This window comes from Thamnophis sirtalis, unplaced genomic scaffold, assembly GCF_051295495.1.
Source record: "Thamnophis sirtalis isolate CommonGarterSnake01/CBP01778 unplaced genomic scaffold, rThaSir2_p1.2 scaffold_4, whole genome shotgun sequence".
In the NCBI taxonomy this organism is placed as follows: domain Eukaryota; kingdom Metazoa; phylum Chordata; class Lepidosauria; order Squamata; family Natricidae; genus Thamnophis; species Thamnophis sirtalis.
The window spans coordinates 54,554,303-54,572,655 of record NW_028261384.1 but is presented as its reverse complement, the minus strand read 5'-3'; the positions used below and the strand labels follow the sequence as shown (position 1 = coordinate 54,572,655).

Sequence of the window (18,353 nt, the reverse complement as noted above, 5' to 3'; positions counted from 1 at the left end):
GTTGTCAAATGGTGTCATTTGTAATGAGGTCAAGAAGGGAGATGCCTGATAGCCAACGGAGCATTTGTATTTCTTTTTTTTCTTTTTTTTGTAATATTTTTTTTTATTTTTTTGTTACATAAACAACACATGCCCACAACAGTGGGGGGGAAAAATCAAAACACAAAAAAAACAAAAAACAAAAAACAAGGCAGAGAAAAAAAAACAAAAAAAAACCCACAACAAGTATATGTTATAAAAAAGTATATCAGCTGGTTACATGTTTTTGTGCATCTCTTCCATTAATTCATATTAATTCAAATATCTTAACTCAAATGTTTACCATATTAACATCATCATACCTCCACTTTTAGTTGACTACAGTTGTTTAAACATCCTTCATCCTTAACTATGCCAAAGATTTAATCCATAACCACACGCTAGCATTTCATTTACTTGTTTATAAAATCCTCCATTAACATCAAATCCTCATATCCTATTTTAGCTAAACATCCATAATATTTAATATCAAAAATTCCATCCTCCATGTAGTTTATTATCATTCTCCTTTCTTTATGTAATTATATCGTATATCATAGCATTTTCCCCATATTAGTTAAGATTTAACTGTATATAGTTTTATTTTGTTTTTTAATAGTAATAATTATTGTGATTAATAACCTTTATATATGGTCCAAAAATATTTCTAACCTTCCCTTCTCATATCCAATTATGGTTTATCATATCAACTCCACATTATATACATTACTATCATTATCAATTATTATTCAACTATATCTATTACAAATGAATTTAATTAGGTTTAGCTAGTTTTGAATTGTATTCTTCCATCTATCAGCCTGTGTCTCTCCAGTAACAAAACCTCCTTAATCCTGTTGCCATTCGTGGGTCGAGTTCTCCAAACTTCTTTATGAGCAAGTCCATACAAAAAAATCTTTGCACCTTTTTGCTTATGCTGCCTCTCATATAATGCTGTCGTCCTCCGTTTTTTTCCTTTTTCAGCTTGTCTTTAATTCTCAGTGGTGGTATCAAAAGTTTTGCAGATGATATTTCATAAAGTATAAATTATTTAATGCTTCTCACTCCTCCTTTCGAAGTAAATCTTCTGTGTGGCTGCCCCCCCTTCAGACATTCCATTTTTTTCTCCCTCAGAGGTAAACCAGTTGCCCGGAATATCAGCAAGTTGAAAATCTTCATCTCTAACATCCTTCGTTTGTATTTCAAGAACATTCAAACATTCAACATTCTCATTTTTTTCTTCATATTTTGTTGCTAGAAACAGCAGATAATCCAGTTTCCTCTCAAATCTATCATATGTGGCAGATAATTTTTGTAGTGCGGAAGAAATCATTTGAATAGAGACTTGAATCGATGCCATATTTGTACGCAGTTAGTATTTTTCCTTTGGAAATTCTAAGGTATTTGCAAGTAAAAGCAAGCTGGGAGCTGTACAATCTTATCTGATCTTAGACCAAACCAGCCAAGCAATAAAAGTGTCAAGTTGTAAGGAGCCAAATTATAGTGAATTGGTTTACAGCCCACTTATAGAGGATCAGAGGAGATGTTGGAGTAATCTTTCCTTTGTCCATGTAAATAGCATTTAAAACATTTAAAAAATAGGGTAACCACCGTCCATAAACCAATAAAGAGATCGAAATCGCCTCTAGATTCTTCTGTTCTTTGGTTTCAATTAGCTTAAATTTTTATGCGGACTGTCTTTCTCTGAGTAATAAAATCACCTTACCAGCTGGAAAACACTTTCGCCATTCTTTGGAGCTATCTGCAGTTTCAGTTAGCCTACAGCTAATCCAGAAGTCACTGGCAAAGGAGGTTAAATTCCAAGCCCCCAGAGGCTTTGCGATCATCTCTGGGGTCACTGGATCTCCTCCTACTTTTCACTGTCTCTCCGGGACAGCTTGGGTTCAAAATGAACCGTCCAATTCCTTCGGAATAGGGGAATTTCAGGAATAGCCTGAAAATCCGTCTTCTCACTGCTAAGCCCCGCCTTCTTCCAGAGCATTTGTATTTCCAAGGCATAGACATAGCTTTCGGTCCCTGTAGTTGCTGCTGTCAACTCATAAAGTTGCCATGATGAGGAAAGGGTGGGAGCGCATTCCACACATACCTTCGGCTAGAGTTAGATCTCAGATTACTACAGCAGGCTTATGAGGCATGCACCTTGTTGGTGAATTTGATTTATGACACCAACTGAGGGGAGGGAGGAAACAGGGGTAAAGTTCAGCCATAATTAAAATGACATCAGATCTGACTGCAATGAGGTATTGCCGAAATAGTATTCCTAATAAATGACTGGATTTCTTTTGAAACGTGGCTCGGGGCTCATGAATTAATTAGGGAATCTTTCGGAAAACCGTCAGACAGTCAGATCTCCTTTTAAAATCTATCAAGATTACCAGGTCTCCTGAATCCTGGACTCTCCAATTGCTCCCCAAAGTCTGGGGTGCCTGGAAGGAAACTCAGGAAATCATTGCAGAGGGCCAGCTATCCAAAGAGACCCTGATTGTAGCTGGAGTGCAGCCTAACCTCAGACATCAAAGCTAAGATGACTGCTCCAGCGACTGAAGCAAGTGGAGATGAGTATTTGTGGACGTTAACCCCTAAAGCAGCTAAAGCTGAGCACTCCCACCCCGATGCCCAGAAAAAAGGAAGAGCCTGAGCGAGCTGGGAAGAGTGGAGTGGATGCTGGACTGGAACCAAGCCAGGCTCCCAAAGCCCCTGATGGAGCCCCTGGGGGTTCCATAGAACAATGGAGGGAGGAATTTGACTGGGGCCACCTTTCATGAAGAGGCCACCGTCCATGCAGGCCAAAAGAGAGGGGAAGAGCAGTGGATCCTTTTGAGGTGATGAGAAGCAGATGGGAATGCAGCCCCCGTTCTTCAACCATCAGAAGGAGGCTGAAACCAATGCCTCTCCCACGCAGCAGGCAGGCTGCCCAAGCAGACAACCCCCTCCTTCCCTCCCTCCAAATTAGAGCTGAGGAATATAGCCAGACATATCAAGCACAAGCATACAGAGGCTGACAAGAAGAGGGAGGAACAGTGCTGAACGAAGCACCCTGGTTTAGGGAAAGTTTGACAGAGATTCAGACCAGTTAGCCCTATTCTTTCACTCAGCTGAGATCTACCTAGAATGCTATGGACACCTTTACTCATCCCCCAGAGCCATAGTGAAAACTATCACAGAGGGATTAGAGGGAGAAGCAAGGGAAGGGCTAGCAGCCCTCTAAAAGAGGAGAGCCCCCCAACTGCAAGACGTAGATGACTTCCTATGACTGTTAGAGGCCAGATTTGAGGAGGTGGAAGAGGACCCATATGCAGAGGATGAGCTCAGCAACCTAAAGCAGAGGGGCTGCCCCATTAAAGAGCACATCCACGAATTTAGGATAGTCATTGGAAGGCTACCCTCTTTACCAGAGCAGCTGTTAGTGCATTTTTTTCAGAACAAGCCTGGACAAGCAAATTGCCCAGGCATCTGCTTACTGCGACATCCCAAAGTGACTCTCTGAGTGGTTCTGAGTAGCAATAAAAGTCGACAGCAGGCTGCATGCCCACGACATGAAAAAGCAACTGGATACAAAAGAGAGAGGTCAACCTGACCTGAAACCACCCAGCCAATGGGGATCCACAGCAATACCGTGGGCCCTGAAACCAGCCCCCCTCAAAGTCCGCTGAAATGCTATAGGTGCAGGTGGTGGGCCACATGGCATTTGCATGCATGACCCCAACCCCAAAGTCAAGGCCAGAGCCACTGCCTGGGGCGCGACTGGAACGGGGCCCCAAATGGGCCACCAATGTGTCCCTGAAGACCATCCAGGCTGCAGAAGTCTCTCCTCATCCAGATGAGGAAAGGAACTCCAGGCAACAATGACCAGTCGCCTGAATCCTATGACAGTGATGACAAGGGCAAAAACAACACAATGGTGAGAGGATCAGTTCACCCTTTTCTTTTTCCAATACACCTCATAGCCCCAAAAATGGGAAGCCAGGTGGATTTTCAAGCCCTAGTAGATTCAGGCTGCACTAGATGTTTGATCAACCTGACCACAGTCCTGATATTGAGGATCAGAGCAAAAAGATTGGTAGACCCAATCCAGTTTGAACAGGTCAATGGGCCCCTGGGGGGCAGCCTATGCCACCCACCTGACCAAACCAGTGAGACTAGAGCTAGCGGATCACTGGGAAGTAATTCGATTCGTAATAGCCCCCAAAATGACAGACACGGTCATACTGGGACTCTCCTGGCTAGACAAGTGGGGACCGACCATCTGGTGGCAAGGGGGTACCCACAGACCTAGGATAGCAAAGGGGCCCCTATCCCTTGCATGCCAGCAAGCAGAAACACCACCCAAACAGGGAACTCCCCAAAAGAGCTCATCAAAACAACTGGCAGCCACATGAGAAACAGATCCAAAGGGAATATCAGGACCTTGCAGAAGTATTCAGCGAGACCAAGTGCAACCTTCTGCCCCCCACTCCCCGTGAGGCAGATTGTGCCATCGAAAACATCCCTGGGGGGAAACTACCCAAGCCCAAACTGTATGCCAAGAAATGCTCAAATAGACAAAAACCTAGCACGGGGGTTCATCGAGCCAGCCAAGCCACAGATCACAGCACCAGTCTTCTTCAAAGAAAAAAAAAGATGGAACTATGAGACTTTACAGAATCAATGCAGTGTGCGTACACAACCTATACCCCCTCCCTTTCATGAAGGAAATGCTATCTCGCCTGGCCAAGAGAAAAGTCTTCACAAAACTAGACCTCAGAGAAGCATACTACCAAGTACGGATCAGGGAAGGAGATGAGTGGAAAACAGCATTCAACTGCCCCCTAGGGAGCTTCCAATTCAAAGTGATGCTTTTCGGACCTCAGGGCACCCCAGTGGTGTTCATGCAGTTAATAAACAAGGTACTGCATGAGCATCTCTACAAGAGGGTCCTTGTCTACCCGGACGACATCCTCATCTACACAGCGACCATGAACGACCACAATTAACCACCTCTTCCCTCCCCCCTCCCAGGCTTATCGGGAAACTTTATGGAATTGTTTTACTAACATATCCCAACCTTTCGCCCAAGTAGCTTCGGACAAAGAGTACCCCTTCCAATGCACTAAATACTGTAAGCGACTCCTATACAGCCTGGAATCTAATATTTTTTTCACCTCATAATGTGTTTCTCCTTCTACCACTACAGGAGAAGGGGGAACTTGGATGGACGGTCTTATGCTGGACCCAATTACTGGTTTCAACAAGCTACAATGAAATACTGGGTAAATTTTCCCTAGAATTCTAGGTAGACTGAGTCGAACTGTAACTGGGTTAATTATCTTCTCTATTGGAAATGGACCTAGAAATTCGGGCCCCAATTTCTTACTACGCATTCTTAATATTTGGTAGATACAAAAACTTTGTCCCCCACACGAAAGGGGGGTTGGAGTGAACTGTGTTTATCAGCTTGCTTCTTGTAGGCTTCTGCTGCATCTGCTAAAGCTTTCTTCATATTTTCCCATCCTTTCTTTAGTGTATCCATCCATTCATTCAGAGACATGGAGGAGGGAGGTTCTCTAGGCAGCTCAGGCATGGGAACAAATTCCATGCTACTGGTAATCTGGAAAGGAATTAATCCAGTGCTGCTGTGGATCACATTGTTGTACGCCACTTCGGCAAAAGGTAGCAAGTCCGACCAGTTGTCTTGCTGATAGTCCAAGTGACACCGGATGTATTGTTCCACCATCGCATTGGCCCTCTTGGCTGCACCGTTTGTGCTGGGATGAAACGCTGAACTGAGTCCTTGTGTGGACCTCAGGAACTCTCTCCAGAACTTGGCAGTGAACTGAATTCCCGGTCTGAAATGATCCTTTTGGGCACCCCGTGCAGGCGATGAATGTGTTTCACAAACATTTTCACGAATTTCTTTGCGAACAGCAACCTTGAGCAAGCGATGAAATGTACCTCCTTGAAAAACAAATCAATAACTGTCCAAATTACTTTATTCTCGCTGCTATCTGGGAGCTCAATGATAAAGTCCATTGCAATCTCCTTTCATGGTCAGCTAGGGCTGGCCACTCGTTGTAGTAGTCATGTTTTCATTGTTGCTCAAGTAGCACACCTTTTTACGTAATCTTCCACCTCTGATCTCATTTTTGGTCACCAAAATTGATGCCTGGCGAGGTGGAGTGTTTTTTTGGAATCCAAAGTGGCTTCTGTAGGACTTCCAGCTTCAACCCTGCAGGAATGTACAGTTTGGACCTTTTCCAGGCTAAGCCACCACTCATTGTTAGGATGTCCTTGTTCTTGTTGAACCATGGGTCTGCCGGGAGTGCTGCTTTGAACTCTGTCATCAGCTTATCCTGGCTTCGGATAGTGACCTGGGCCACCTATTGGTGGGAGTAAGAAATGATGGGTTGAATAACTTCTTCCCTCTTACTGTCATACTGCGGCTTTCTCAACAAAGCATCCGCCAACAAGTTCTTCCCTGCAGGGATGTATTTAATTCCAAATTTAAACTTTTGGAAGTATTGTGCCCAGCGAACTTGCTTGGGGGGATAGTCTTCGATGGCCGTGGATAGCTTCAAGGTTTTTATGATCAGTCCAGACCTCGAATGGCATATTCCCCCTTCCAGGAGATATTTACATGTGAGCAGGCTCCACCTGATCGCAAACGCTTCTTTCTCCCAAATGGCCTACCTCCTTTCAGTAGTGGTGAGTTTCTTGGAGATGTAAGTGCACAGCAAGAGGTGGCCCTCTTTATTCTTTTGTAGTAGTACTGCAGCTATTGCTACATCACTGGCATCCATCTGGATTATGAATGGTCGCTTGGGATTGGGGTGTTGCAATATGGGCTCTTGGGCAAAGAGCCATTTTAATTCCCAAAGGCTTTTTGACAGTCCATTGTCCATTTCAGGAGTTGGTTTGCTTTTGACTTCATTGGGGAAGGCCCCATTTTTAATAGCTCAGTCAATGCGAGGGAAATTTTCACAAATGTCAGAATGAACTGTCTGTAGAAATTGGCAAATTCAAGGAAGCTTTGTAGTTGTCTGTGAGTGCTTGGAGGTTTCCAGTCTCAGACAGCTTTCATTTTTCCTGGATCCATTTCTATTCCCTCGTTGGAGATGCAATAACCCAAGTAATCTAGTGAGGTCTTGTGAAATTCACACTTCAACAACTTTGCCTATAGCTTGGTGGCCAAAAGTTTTTCAGGACTTGCCATACCAGCTTCACGTGTTCTTCTAGAATTTCAAAGAAGAATTAAGATGTCATCTAGATAAACGAGCACTCCGTGGTACAGGTGCTCATGTAGCACCACATTTATGTACTGCATGAAGACTGTGGGTGCTCCTTGTAGCCCAAATGGCATGACTTTGTACTGAAAACTGCCAAGGGGGATGTTAAAAGCGGTCTTCCACTCATCTCCCTCTTTGATCCGTATGCAGTAATATGCCTCTCTCAAGTCCAGCTTGGTGAAGATCTTGCCTTTTGCCAAGTGGTTCGACCAGTGACGAGCGGTGAAGACGAGGAGGAGTGAGGCAGCGGCGGTGGCTCCTCAGGGAGTCGTGAAAGGGTGCCGGATGCAGATTTCAGCTGCCGCCACATGTGGGCCTGGCTTAGGCAGCAGAAATTGTTTTCCAAGCCGCAAACGTGTTTGTGCAAAACATCAATAAGAGGGAGAAGCTCCTGCTGCTTTCGGGTCTGCCGCTAATTCAGCGAGTTCGAAGATGAGAAGAGAGTCCAGAGGCTCCGTTGCCCCCGCCACTCCTTCTGTCGGCAAATCAGCAGCCCCAGGTGCCCCAGCCCAGACCCCGGTGTGCCAGCCCCCCTCCCCCACACACCCTGGGCACAACCGGCAGTGGCTGCTCTCCCCTCCCCCTCCCTGGCAGCCCAGCTCCCTCCGCAGGCCGTGAGCTGCGCCTGCCAGCCTCAGGCTCCGGAGCAGCTCCCACCTCCTCCTCCTCCTTCCCCCCCCCCATGAGAGGCAGCGCAGATCTTGCGTTCTGCTTAAAAAGCCTCTGGAGTGAGACTTGGCAGGCATGGAGATTGCCTGTCAGGGAGAGTGACAGAAGGGGCTCCGGACGCCTGTGCCATTTCCCGCCCGTCTTCCGGGACTCACCCAGCCCAGTGCGCAGCACTTTAAAGTGCCAGCATGCCTCTGGGTCATAAAGCAGGACATGTTTCGCTCTATGGCGGGGTGAGGCGGCATGCACTTTAAAGTGCCGAAGTGCCTTTCAGCCATTCAGCACGTCCCACTGAATGGCCGGAAGGCACACTGGTACTTTAAAGTGCATGCTGCCTCGCCCCGCCATAGAGCAAAACATGTCCTGCTTTATGGCCGGGAGGCGTGCTGGCACTTTAAAGTGCATGCCGCCGCCCCGGGCTCGGCCATACAGCCCACCAGCACTTTAAAGTGCATGCCGCCGCCCTGGCCATACAACGGGACCCGCTGTATGGCCGGCAGCCGGCAGCTTTAAAAAATAAAAAATAAAAAGTGCCAGTCCGGACGCCAGCAGAGGCGGGTAAAACACACACACACACACACACACACACACACACATACACACACACACACACACACACACAAATTACTTATAATAAAACAAATTACAATTACTTATAAATAATTTTGAATTCCTCTCCCCTGCCCCCTCCCTCAAACCCACATACCTTTTCCAGCTGTGTCAGAGGATTTCAACTCTCCTCTTGTCCGCCATGATGAAAATGTAAAAAGAAAAAGGCAACTTAGGCAAGATTTGTTGCTGCCAGACCAGGAGGCACAGAACCACGTGCCTCCTTTGAATAAGGAATTTTTCACCTTTTAAACCTTGCTTAACTCTGAGCAAGGGTTAAAAGGCAAAAAATTCCTTATGCAAAGGAGGTATGTAGTTCTCTCGCCTCCCCCTGCAGTTAGCACTAAGCAGAGTCATCCACTGTGACTCTGGCAGCAACTACCTTAGCCTTTTTCCTTTTAATTTTCCTTTTCTTTTCATCATGACACTGGTGAGGCCGTGCCTCACCTGCCTTCCCTGACTGCACATCCCTGGGTTCAACATATATTTCATGAGCGGAAGGGGATAAGTGTTATTTTCGTATACCACATTCAAGGCTTGCAGATCAATACAGAGACAAACCCCACCATCCTTCTTTTCTCTTAGGAGCACTGGGGCTGCTACTTTCGACTTCGCTGGTTCAATAAAGCCCTGTTTCAAATTGATGTTAATGTAGTTCCTCAATTCAACCATCTCTTTGGGAGTCATGGAGTACATTTTCAGCTTCAGTAAAGTAGCCCCAGGTTTGAAGTCTATTGCGCAATCTGTGGGCCGGTGAGGGGGAAGATAGTTGTAATCTTCCTCACTGAACACCCCCGCTAAGTCCCAGTAGTCTTTTGGTACTTGTTGGATCCCTGGGGGTTTGGTGTCTGCTGCAGGTGCTGCAGGTTCCAGACGGTCTGGGCTGTTGGGTTCAATCGTTCTTGGGTGACCTTTTGGCTCCACCAGTGGTAACGGCCCAAAGCCGATAATCAATTTTCTAATGCTGCCCTCCCACTTTATTGTAGGCACCCACTTGTCCAGCCATGCAAGTCCCAAGATAATTGATTCCTGCATTCTTGGAGCTACGATGAATCTGAAGAATTCATAGTGGGGGGCCTATCATCAACTTTACCAACTTGGTAATTTTCGTGGCTGGGGCCCCTCCAGTCAGTGTTCCATCCACTTGCTCAAACCGAATGGGATAGTTTAGGGGTCTTGTGCATATACCTAGTTGTTCCACAATCAACATGCTGATTAAGAATTGGGTGCAGCCGGTGTCCACAATTGCCCCAGCTTCCCCTTCCCCTCCCGTTTCTGGCACTTGGAGGTTGCATTTTATTGTAAAGGAGCAGATGGATGAACTAACCATTGGGTCATCTTCACATTTTCCTCCTCTAAGGCCTCCCCATTGGTAGGACTTTTTGTCACTTTAGGTTGGGGATCCTCTTCCGGAGGTTGTTGGCCCAGATAACTCTTCTGTAGTAGCTTATGAGGCCTTCTCTTTACTGCTCTGGTGGTTGGTGCACACATTTGTGATATTGGGGCTGGAGCCAAGCACTCTGACGCTCTGTGGCTGAATTGACAGCAACGCTGGCATTTTATTGGTCCCCCTGAGGGACAGAACCCAGTTGCACCTCTAAACCTAGGAATCACCTCATCATATTGTTCTGCTATCCATTCTGCAGTTTCCCCCTCATTCATCCCTTCTTCCATTGTCAAGAACTCTTCTCTGTAGGAAGGTGGGGTAGGAACCTGTTGGGGCATTGCAGGTGAGACTGGAACCAGTGGGGAGGTCAGTCCCTGGTTTGGCCACTGCCTAGTTATCTGCCATGGTGCCCTCTACTGAGGGAGAACAGGTGCCCATTGGCATCTCTTCCATCCATGACCTGGGGTTGCTTGATTCATAAGTTGCAGTTCAACCATCAATAGCTGGCGGGCGGGTTATGGGCCAAGGTCCCCTCTGCTGGTTTGGAAGATTTTCCCATGTTGCCCAGTGGCATCTTTGCCATCCACGACCTGGGAAGAAAGCCCAATTTGGTGGTGCTTGCTTAGTGAGAGATGCTTGCCAAATCCCTTCTTGCTGGCTCAGCTCATTCATCACTGTATGGAAGGAGTAATTATCTCCAGTCCAGTTTATTGCTGTGTTTTTGTTGGGGAAGGAGGGGAAACTTTCATTTCCGCTTGGCTGCAGAGGTTGGTTTGGGTGCCCCCTCCATTCATCTCCCTCCAGTTGTGCGTGCATCGTCCCAGATGCTATAAAGATGAAAAATTCCTCCCACACAAATTATTTTGTACTTCGGAAGAACTTCACAAAAGCAATTCGTCATTAGCTTCTTATCTCAAGGCTTTCTCTTAATTGTTCGCTGATATTTTATGCTGACTGGGTCAGTCAGCATTGGGAATCAGCACCCCTTGCCAGCCCCTGGCCTGAGTTTCTGGTGATTTATTTTAAAGCAGATTCGGGTTAATGTCAGTGTTCCAAATATCATCCAGAATTAAATCAGAGTTCAAGACATAACTTTCATCCAAGTTCCAATTTAATAAGACAGACATGTGGAAACCCGAATCTGAATGCTTCCTGGGTTTCCACCCAGTTGAAAGTTCATGATCTTGTCTCCACACCCACAAGTCCATGACATGATCCAATCTTTCTCTGTCACGCTGGCATTTCCACCCGTCTAGTTCCAGTCAGGTGCAGAGGTGCAGAGGTGCAGAGACCTTGGGCTTCTAGAAAGGAATGTTTTATTTTAACAACAACACATTCTACTCCTTACCCCTCCCAATTCCCCACTAATGAAACAGCATAGTAAAGAAAGAGAGAGTGTGTGTGGCAGGCCAAAGATCCTAAAAGGAATATGACTGCAGGTCTGACACAAGAAGGCAATGGGAAGAAATCACAATGGACTTTATAGTAGAGTTGCCAAAAAGTGGGGGGAACACAGTGATTTGGACTGTAATAGACCTATTCTCCAAACAGGCGCACTTCATACCCTGCAGCGGATTAACCTCAGCTCACCAGCTGGCCAAACACATGAAGCACATTTTCTGCCTGCATGAAGTACTTTGAAGAATTATCTCAGACAGAGGGATCCAGTTCATGGCTAAGTTCTGGAGCGAGTGCCTGCAGTCCACTGGGTCATCCCAGGGCCTTATCTCAGCTTTTCACCCAAGCACCAATAGAAGAGCAGAGAGACTGAACGCCATAGTAGAGCAGTACCTGAGGTGCTACATGAACTTTCAGGAGTCCAATTGGGCAGACCTCCTGTCTTTTGCTGAGGTCACGTACAATAATGCTGTTCACAGTAGCACGGGACTAACACCATTCAAAGTAGTGAGCAGCATGGGCTTTATCCCAATGCCTGAGTATCCAAGGGATCGCCCCTCCTCAGTCAGCTTGACTGATTGGATTTCAATGCTAAAAGCAACCTGGGAGAATGTCAAAAAAAAGTGCTAGCTAAAGCGGTGCAAATCTATAAGAAACAGGTAAATAAACACCGAGCTCCGCAACGACCATTCTTGGTGGTAGAGAAGGTCTACCTCTCCACAAAATATTTGAGGTTAAGACTCCCTCGCAAGAAACTGGGGCCAAAATTTATGGGACCATTATCCACAGTAAAGATCATCAATCCAGTCACAGTGCAATTGAAACTGCCCCAACTGCTAGGGAAGATACACCTGGTATTCCATAATAGCCTCTTAAAACATGTGTTCGAATCAACCCTGAGACCACTACTCCAGGAGCCCCCAGACACTGTGGTCATAAGGAGGAAAACCCATTATGAGGTGCAATGAATCTTTGATTCAAGGTGGCATAGGAGACAACTCCAATACTTAATCAAGTGGAAGGGCTACCCCTTGTCAGTGGCATCTTGGGTAAAGACTAGAAATATCCAGGCTGATTGCCTTATAGCAAAATTCCATGCAAAAAATCCAAACAAGCTTGAGGGTAGGATGCAGGCATAAATCCTATATTTGTACTCAAATTGTTTTGCTTCTCACAAGTTGCTTTTGGAAAGCAAGGGGAGCCAAATGACAACTCATAAAATTGCCATGGTGAGGAAAGGGGGTAGCACATTACACATATACCTTTGGCTAGGGTCGGATTATTAGAATGTGCACCTCATTTATGAATGTGATTTATGACACAGACTGAGGAGAGGAAGGAAACAGGGGTAAAATTCAGCCATAATTAAAATGAGATCAGTTCCTAATAAATGATTGGATTTCTTTTGAAACTTGGCTTGAGGCTCATGAATTAATTAGGGCATCTTTCGGAAACCTGACAGCTGCGTAGCATTCAGTGCAACAGGGCAGATGGTTGTCCTGTAAATCTTAGATTTAAGATGGGTTGGCATTCATCTGTCACACAACACACCAGTGAGTTTTCACCAATACATCCAGGCTGCATTCAACCTTGCTCATACCGCACCATTGATGTCACTGTTGCCTTGGAGGTGGGATCCTAGATACTGAAAAATGTCCACTTTCTTTACTTTTTCTCCATTGATTTGAAGCATTCCATGGATGGTGACAGTCTCTAAGTATTCAGTTTTCTTGATGTTGAGGCGGAGTCTGAAATGGTCGAGGCAATCATTCCATGTTTGAACTTGCTGCTGTAATTATCCTCTAATGGTGGAAACAAGCATAATCTCACCAGCATAGAGCATAATATAGGGTCCATTCTGCTGCAGTTCATGCATGATAGTATCCTCAACCAGTATAAACAAAAGCGGTGACAATGCAGAGCTTTGGTGTTCCCCAACCATCACTGGAATCTGTTGGAGAGTCCAGCTGGGCATCACACTTGGCTGCTGATGTTCTTGTATCATTTTGACCCAGTCAATGAGTGATTCATGTACTCTGTGATCCTGGAGGACATACCAGATCAGTTGGTCTGGAACACAATCAAATGCCTTCTCCAGGTCTAGAAATGCCCTGTGTGGTGGTTGTCTCGTCTCGCAGTGTTTCTCTGAGGTGACAGACTGCAAAGATGGCATCAGTTCTTCCACACCCTTTAATGAAGCTGCATTGGTTTATGGTGACTTGAGCAATGCTGTGAATGCATTGATCAAGGATTCTCTCAAAGATCTTCATAGTGTGAGACAGAAGGGGGATTGGGTAATAGTTGACACAGTCAGCTGGATCACCCTTGTTCTTGAAGATGGAAACTATTATGCTTGTTAACCAATCAGTTGGTACATGGCCAGTGTTCATTACAGCATTGAAGAACTCAGTCAGCCAAGATATCCCTGTGTCTCACACTTCCTTTAGTTTCCAGAAGGAATCAATTGATAGAATAAAAAATAGGATAGATAGGATAGAGTAGAAAAAACAGACAATCAGTGCAGAAGAAAGATAAGATACTGGTCTTTTTGATAAAGTACCTCCAAATAATAATAATAACAACAACAATGATAACAACAACAACACTATCAAGACAACAACTTCTGCCTATCCCAAGTCATTGGAAAGGACTCTTATAGGTGAAATACAAAATGCAGTGTAAATATCTGGATGAATGTGTGACCAACCATAATATATTAAATTTATATACCTTCTGACTCCCATTGACACATCTGTAAATAAATGCTGAGCACTGTTCTCCTACAGAAACAACATATACCTCGCTGTGTCTAAATTTAATGTTATTGTTAAATAAATCCACATAAAGTTTTAACTTTTTTCAAACTCTTGATCTTCTGAGTAAATATGATGCAGAATGTAAAAACATAATCCTTCCCACTACCTAAATGTACTATGCTACTAGGACAAGCATTGCTAAGAGACAAGATAATGTCAGTATATAAAATTTTAAGTATCTCATTTTGAGATTGTGTTGGCAAGATTTAAATCACATTCTCCAAACAACTTTGAAGCAAATATTGTATTTTTCGCAGTATAAGACTTTCCGAACTATAAGATACACCTTAGCTTTAGAGGAGTAAACAAGAAAAAAAATCTGCCTCTGCCTCCCAGCATCCACCACCATCGCCCATTCGCCACTGCCAATCGGCAGCAATATGTGGTAACAAATGGCTGGTGGCAAACAGGTGACAGCGAACAGACGGCAGTGAACAGGCAGCAAATGGGTGGCAATAGGCAGTGGCAATCCCCACTAGAATAGCTGATCATTGGTATTCTGGGAGGTTGATCCAAACTTGGATTTCTTTTCACAAATATCCACTTACACCTTTGCTGAGATTCACATACTTAATTAAGTGCAGTTTAGTATATCTCCTTAAAGGTTCAGGCCATATGGATCTCTACTATTGAGGTGCAGATATTTCAGCTATAAAAGTACCTATATTACAGCAAAAGTTGATTCTTTAAATAGAAAAGACAGAAGACTTTCCTTTTTTAAAAAAAAGAATCTAATATTGTATGAATATGTGCAATGTTTGCAGCATAGTCTGTATATATAACCACAAATCTAATTAAAACTGCCAGCAATATTTAGGTTAGCAAAGTATAATGAATCTGTAGCTTGATTAAGTGAAAAGGTTAATAGCATCCCTGTTAGGTATCTTTAATCACTCTTAAATATCCAAGACCTTTGTTTTGTGGAAGATAAATTATCTTTATTGGGAGAACAGTTTGTTCTTGACTATGAAGTTTTAACCTCTGCTCATTATGTTTAATTTTCCAGAGACTTAATGTAGTCACATTTTTAGATAGTATGAAATTATAGGAATCTGTTAAATATAGTTTGAAAACTTCTGGTTATGCAAGAAAGATACAAAGGAGAAGGGGAGAAAGGCACGCCCCAAGATACAAAAGAACAGGTGCACCAATAGTTGGTTTTTCTGTTTACACAAATGTACTCCATAATCTGGTGAACACAGTGCCTTGAAAAGAAGGCAGTTATCATTACAGTTATTAAGTTCAGCAACTGAGTTTTTCCTAGGGATGTTCCAGACTCAATCACCTCGAAGCAAACAAGATTATGTGTTAATCCTCCAAATCAAGTGAGTTAATTAGAAATTTCCACAGATGATTATTATTCATATAGAAGTAACATATCCTCTGAGTTATCCCAAAGTGGACCTATACTCCATTTTTATTTAATTACTGAATAAAGTGAAGGAGAGATAGACCCTTTTGCAGATACTGTAATTGAAAATTGCTGCTGTCTTATTTACCAGATTATCTCTTGACTTTTTATTAGCCTGTGAAACTAATAAATAATCCTGTAGCAGCAAGCTTGTATGGGAGATAGTTTTCTAATATGGCATATTTAACAAATATCCTTTATCAACCCACAGAAGAGCTTCTATCTTCACCTTCTAGAATGTCCTATAATCTTCCCAGTTAGAAAAAGATTTCACAGTGTTCCTATACAAGAACAATTTTTTCATAATCCACAGAAGGAAATAGAAATATTTCCCCACAATTTTATCATGTCTTTTCTACACAGCATGACAAACTGAATTAATAATGCTTCTTTTAATAACAATCAATTTATTAAAGGATGAGATTTTTGCCTCTTCCAAGCAGGGGCACCACCAGATATTTAGCTGTCTAAAAATTTTGATAATTTGCTTATCTTTTATGTATGTATGTATATACATATATATTTTAATGTACATTCTATTTAACTCTGGTGGTGCAGTGGTTAGAATGCAGTATTCCAGGCAAATTCTGCTGACTGCCAATTGGTGGCAGTTTTGCAGTTTGATCCTGACCAGCTCAAGGTTGTCTTACCCTTCCATCCTTCTGAGTCAGTAAAATCAGGATCCAGATTGTTGGGGAAAATATCCTGACTCTGTAAAATGCTTAGAGAGGGTTGTAAAGCGGTATATAAGTCTAAGTGCTATTCCTATTTCTCTGAGTGTTTTAATCTGAAAACTCTTTCTTTTTACTTTTATTTTTATTTTTTGGAATGGTTTATTTATTATAAATTCAAATACATAAATAAGCTTTGATGAAATGAACTGTAACATTCATTTCTTCTGAGAGTTCAGTGAATTTGGTATATGTATCTGTTAACTATATATGAAAAACTGCCAAATGTGTTTCTGCATCAGAGGTGTTATTAAGATTTTCTCTAGCAATATTTTGCATTCACTTGAAGTTGACTACTTCTCATTTATAGAAAGTAAAAATATCTAGATAATCTGAGATGCATTTCCAAAAATATTTAAGCACAAACAAATGATTTGTACTTGGTTAGAAGATCCAAGTGAAAAATCAGAAGTGTTCAGGAAAACCACCTGGAAAAAAACAAGCCTGTGCATTTAGAAGAACATTTTTAAAACTAAGAAAAAAGGTTGTGTTTATGTAATCAAATTGAGATTACCCAAACTTTTAAAAATGTCATTCCAAGTGGGGAAGTCACCAACTGTTACTTATTCATAGGATGATGGCTACTATTTTCATTTGTCTTGCCATCTTAAAGTGTCAGGCAGTGATGAACAAAATAATAGTACGTTATCTGAAAGGGAAAATTACACACATACACACACACACACACAAAGTTTGGACCTCTATTCAATATTTCTCTTTACCAATGACCTAAAACACATTCTATTTTCTACAGAAAGAGAGATAAAGAAAACCTAATTAAAAACTTATTCATTCAGAAAAATGACCAAAGGCTGCATATTTGTACCTGGCAAAAATATGTGAATTTTTGTTTTCAATAACTGGTGTGCCCTATTGGCTAGAAATAACTGCAACTAAATATTTCCAATAATTATTGATCAGTCCTATAAATCAGCTTGGAGAATTTTAGTTCCTTGCCTCCCTATGGAATAGCTTCAATTCATGGATATTGGTAGACTTCCTTGTGAGAATTGCCGATTTCAGGTTGATCCAGATTAAAGTCAAGACTTTGCTTTGACTATTCCAAGACATTGACTTTGTACCTAGCTACTCTGGTTCAGAAGCAGCAAAGCCAGCCCAAGCCATAATAGTATCACCACTATTTCACAGATAGGATGAAGTTCTTATACTGGAATAAATGAGATTACTTGAAAAGAACCAAGTGAAATAGAAACAGATATTGATTGAAAGATTAAACAAAAAATGTCTTTTCCCCTATTCAATAGTTAAGCAAATAAGATTGTGTAAAATAATCCAAGAGTTTTGACCATAAAAAGTACCATGTTTTCCATTTCAGGATTTCTTCAGCAAATCTGATCCCTTTCTGGAAATCTTCCGAATGAATGATGATGCAACCCAACAGCTTGTTCATAGGACCGAGGTAAGTTGAGAAATATCACACACATACACAAACATACCCCCCCTAAATAAAATGTTTATTTGTAAACTCACAATTTCATTTGAGTATTGTTCTACTTGTGCCCCTCTTTTCTTAATACAGCCACTGGATTACAGCCAATGTGATTCTTGTCTGTGATTCTACAGCAGAGATTTTGGCCTTCAAAAATTGCTACATTATAAATATTATCATATCCTGTTTCTAGAGTGTAACTGAAGAGTTATAGCCTTGCTAAATTTAAGAAAAGCTTGATTGTGGACTAGGAAAACAGCAAGATATATTTCAGTTCCATTCTTTGTCATTGTTACAATCTTAATCTAATTTCTTCTCTTCATGCTGGTCTATTTGATGCTGATGCAGTTATAAACACTCAGATCCTTACACTTGCTATTTGCATAGATTTGATTTGATTTTGATTTTATTGAAAATTTATATGCCGCCCTTTTCCCTGAGGGGACTCAGGGCGGCTTACAACGATGAAGGAAAGGGAGTGCAAGACAAGACTTAAAAAAAGAATCGTGGTTAAAAGAAAATTAATCATAAAACACAACATTCACTCAGCATTCGGGCGGGGTGAGAATAATCCTATCCCC

The 18,353-nt window shown here is 42.8% G+C and overlaps 1 protein-coding gene across 5 annotated transcripts in view; it reads left to right on the top strand.

Moving 5' to 3' along the window:
* CPNE4 (copine 4) overlaps positions 1–18,353 on the top strand; it is a 369,631-nt gene that overhangs the window by 260,713 nt on the left and 90,565 nt on the right. For all 5 annotated transcript variants that reach the window (XM_087712948.1, XM_087712945.1, XM_087712946.1 and 2 more), the window contains exon 6: positions 17,659–17,742. In XM_087712948.1, coding sequence (XP_087569074.1) covers positions 17,659–17,742 — 84 coding nt within the window. The remainder of the gene's footprint in view (positions 1–17,658; positions 17,743–18,353) is intronic.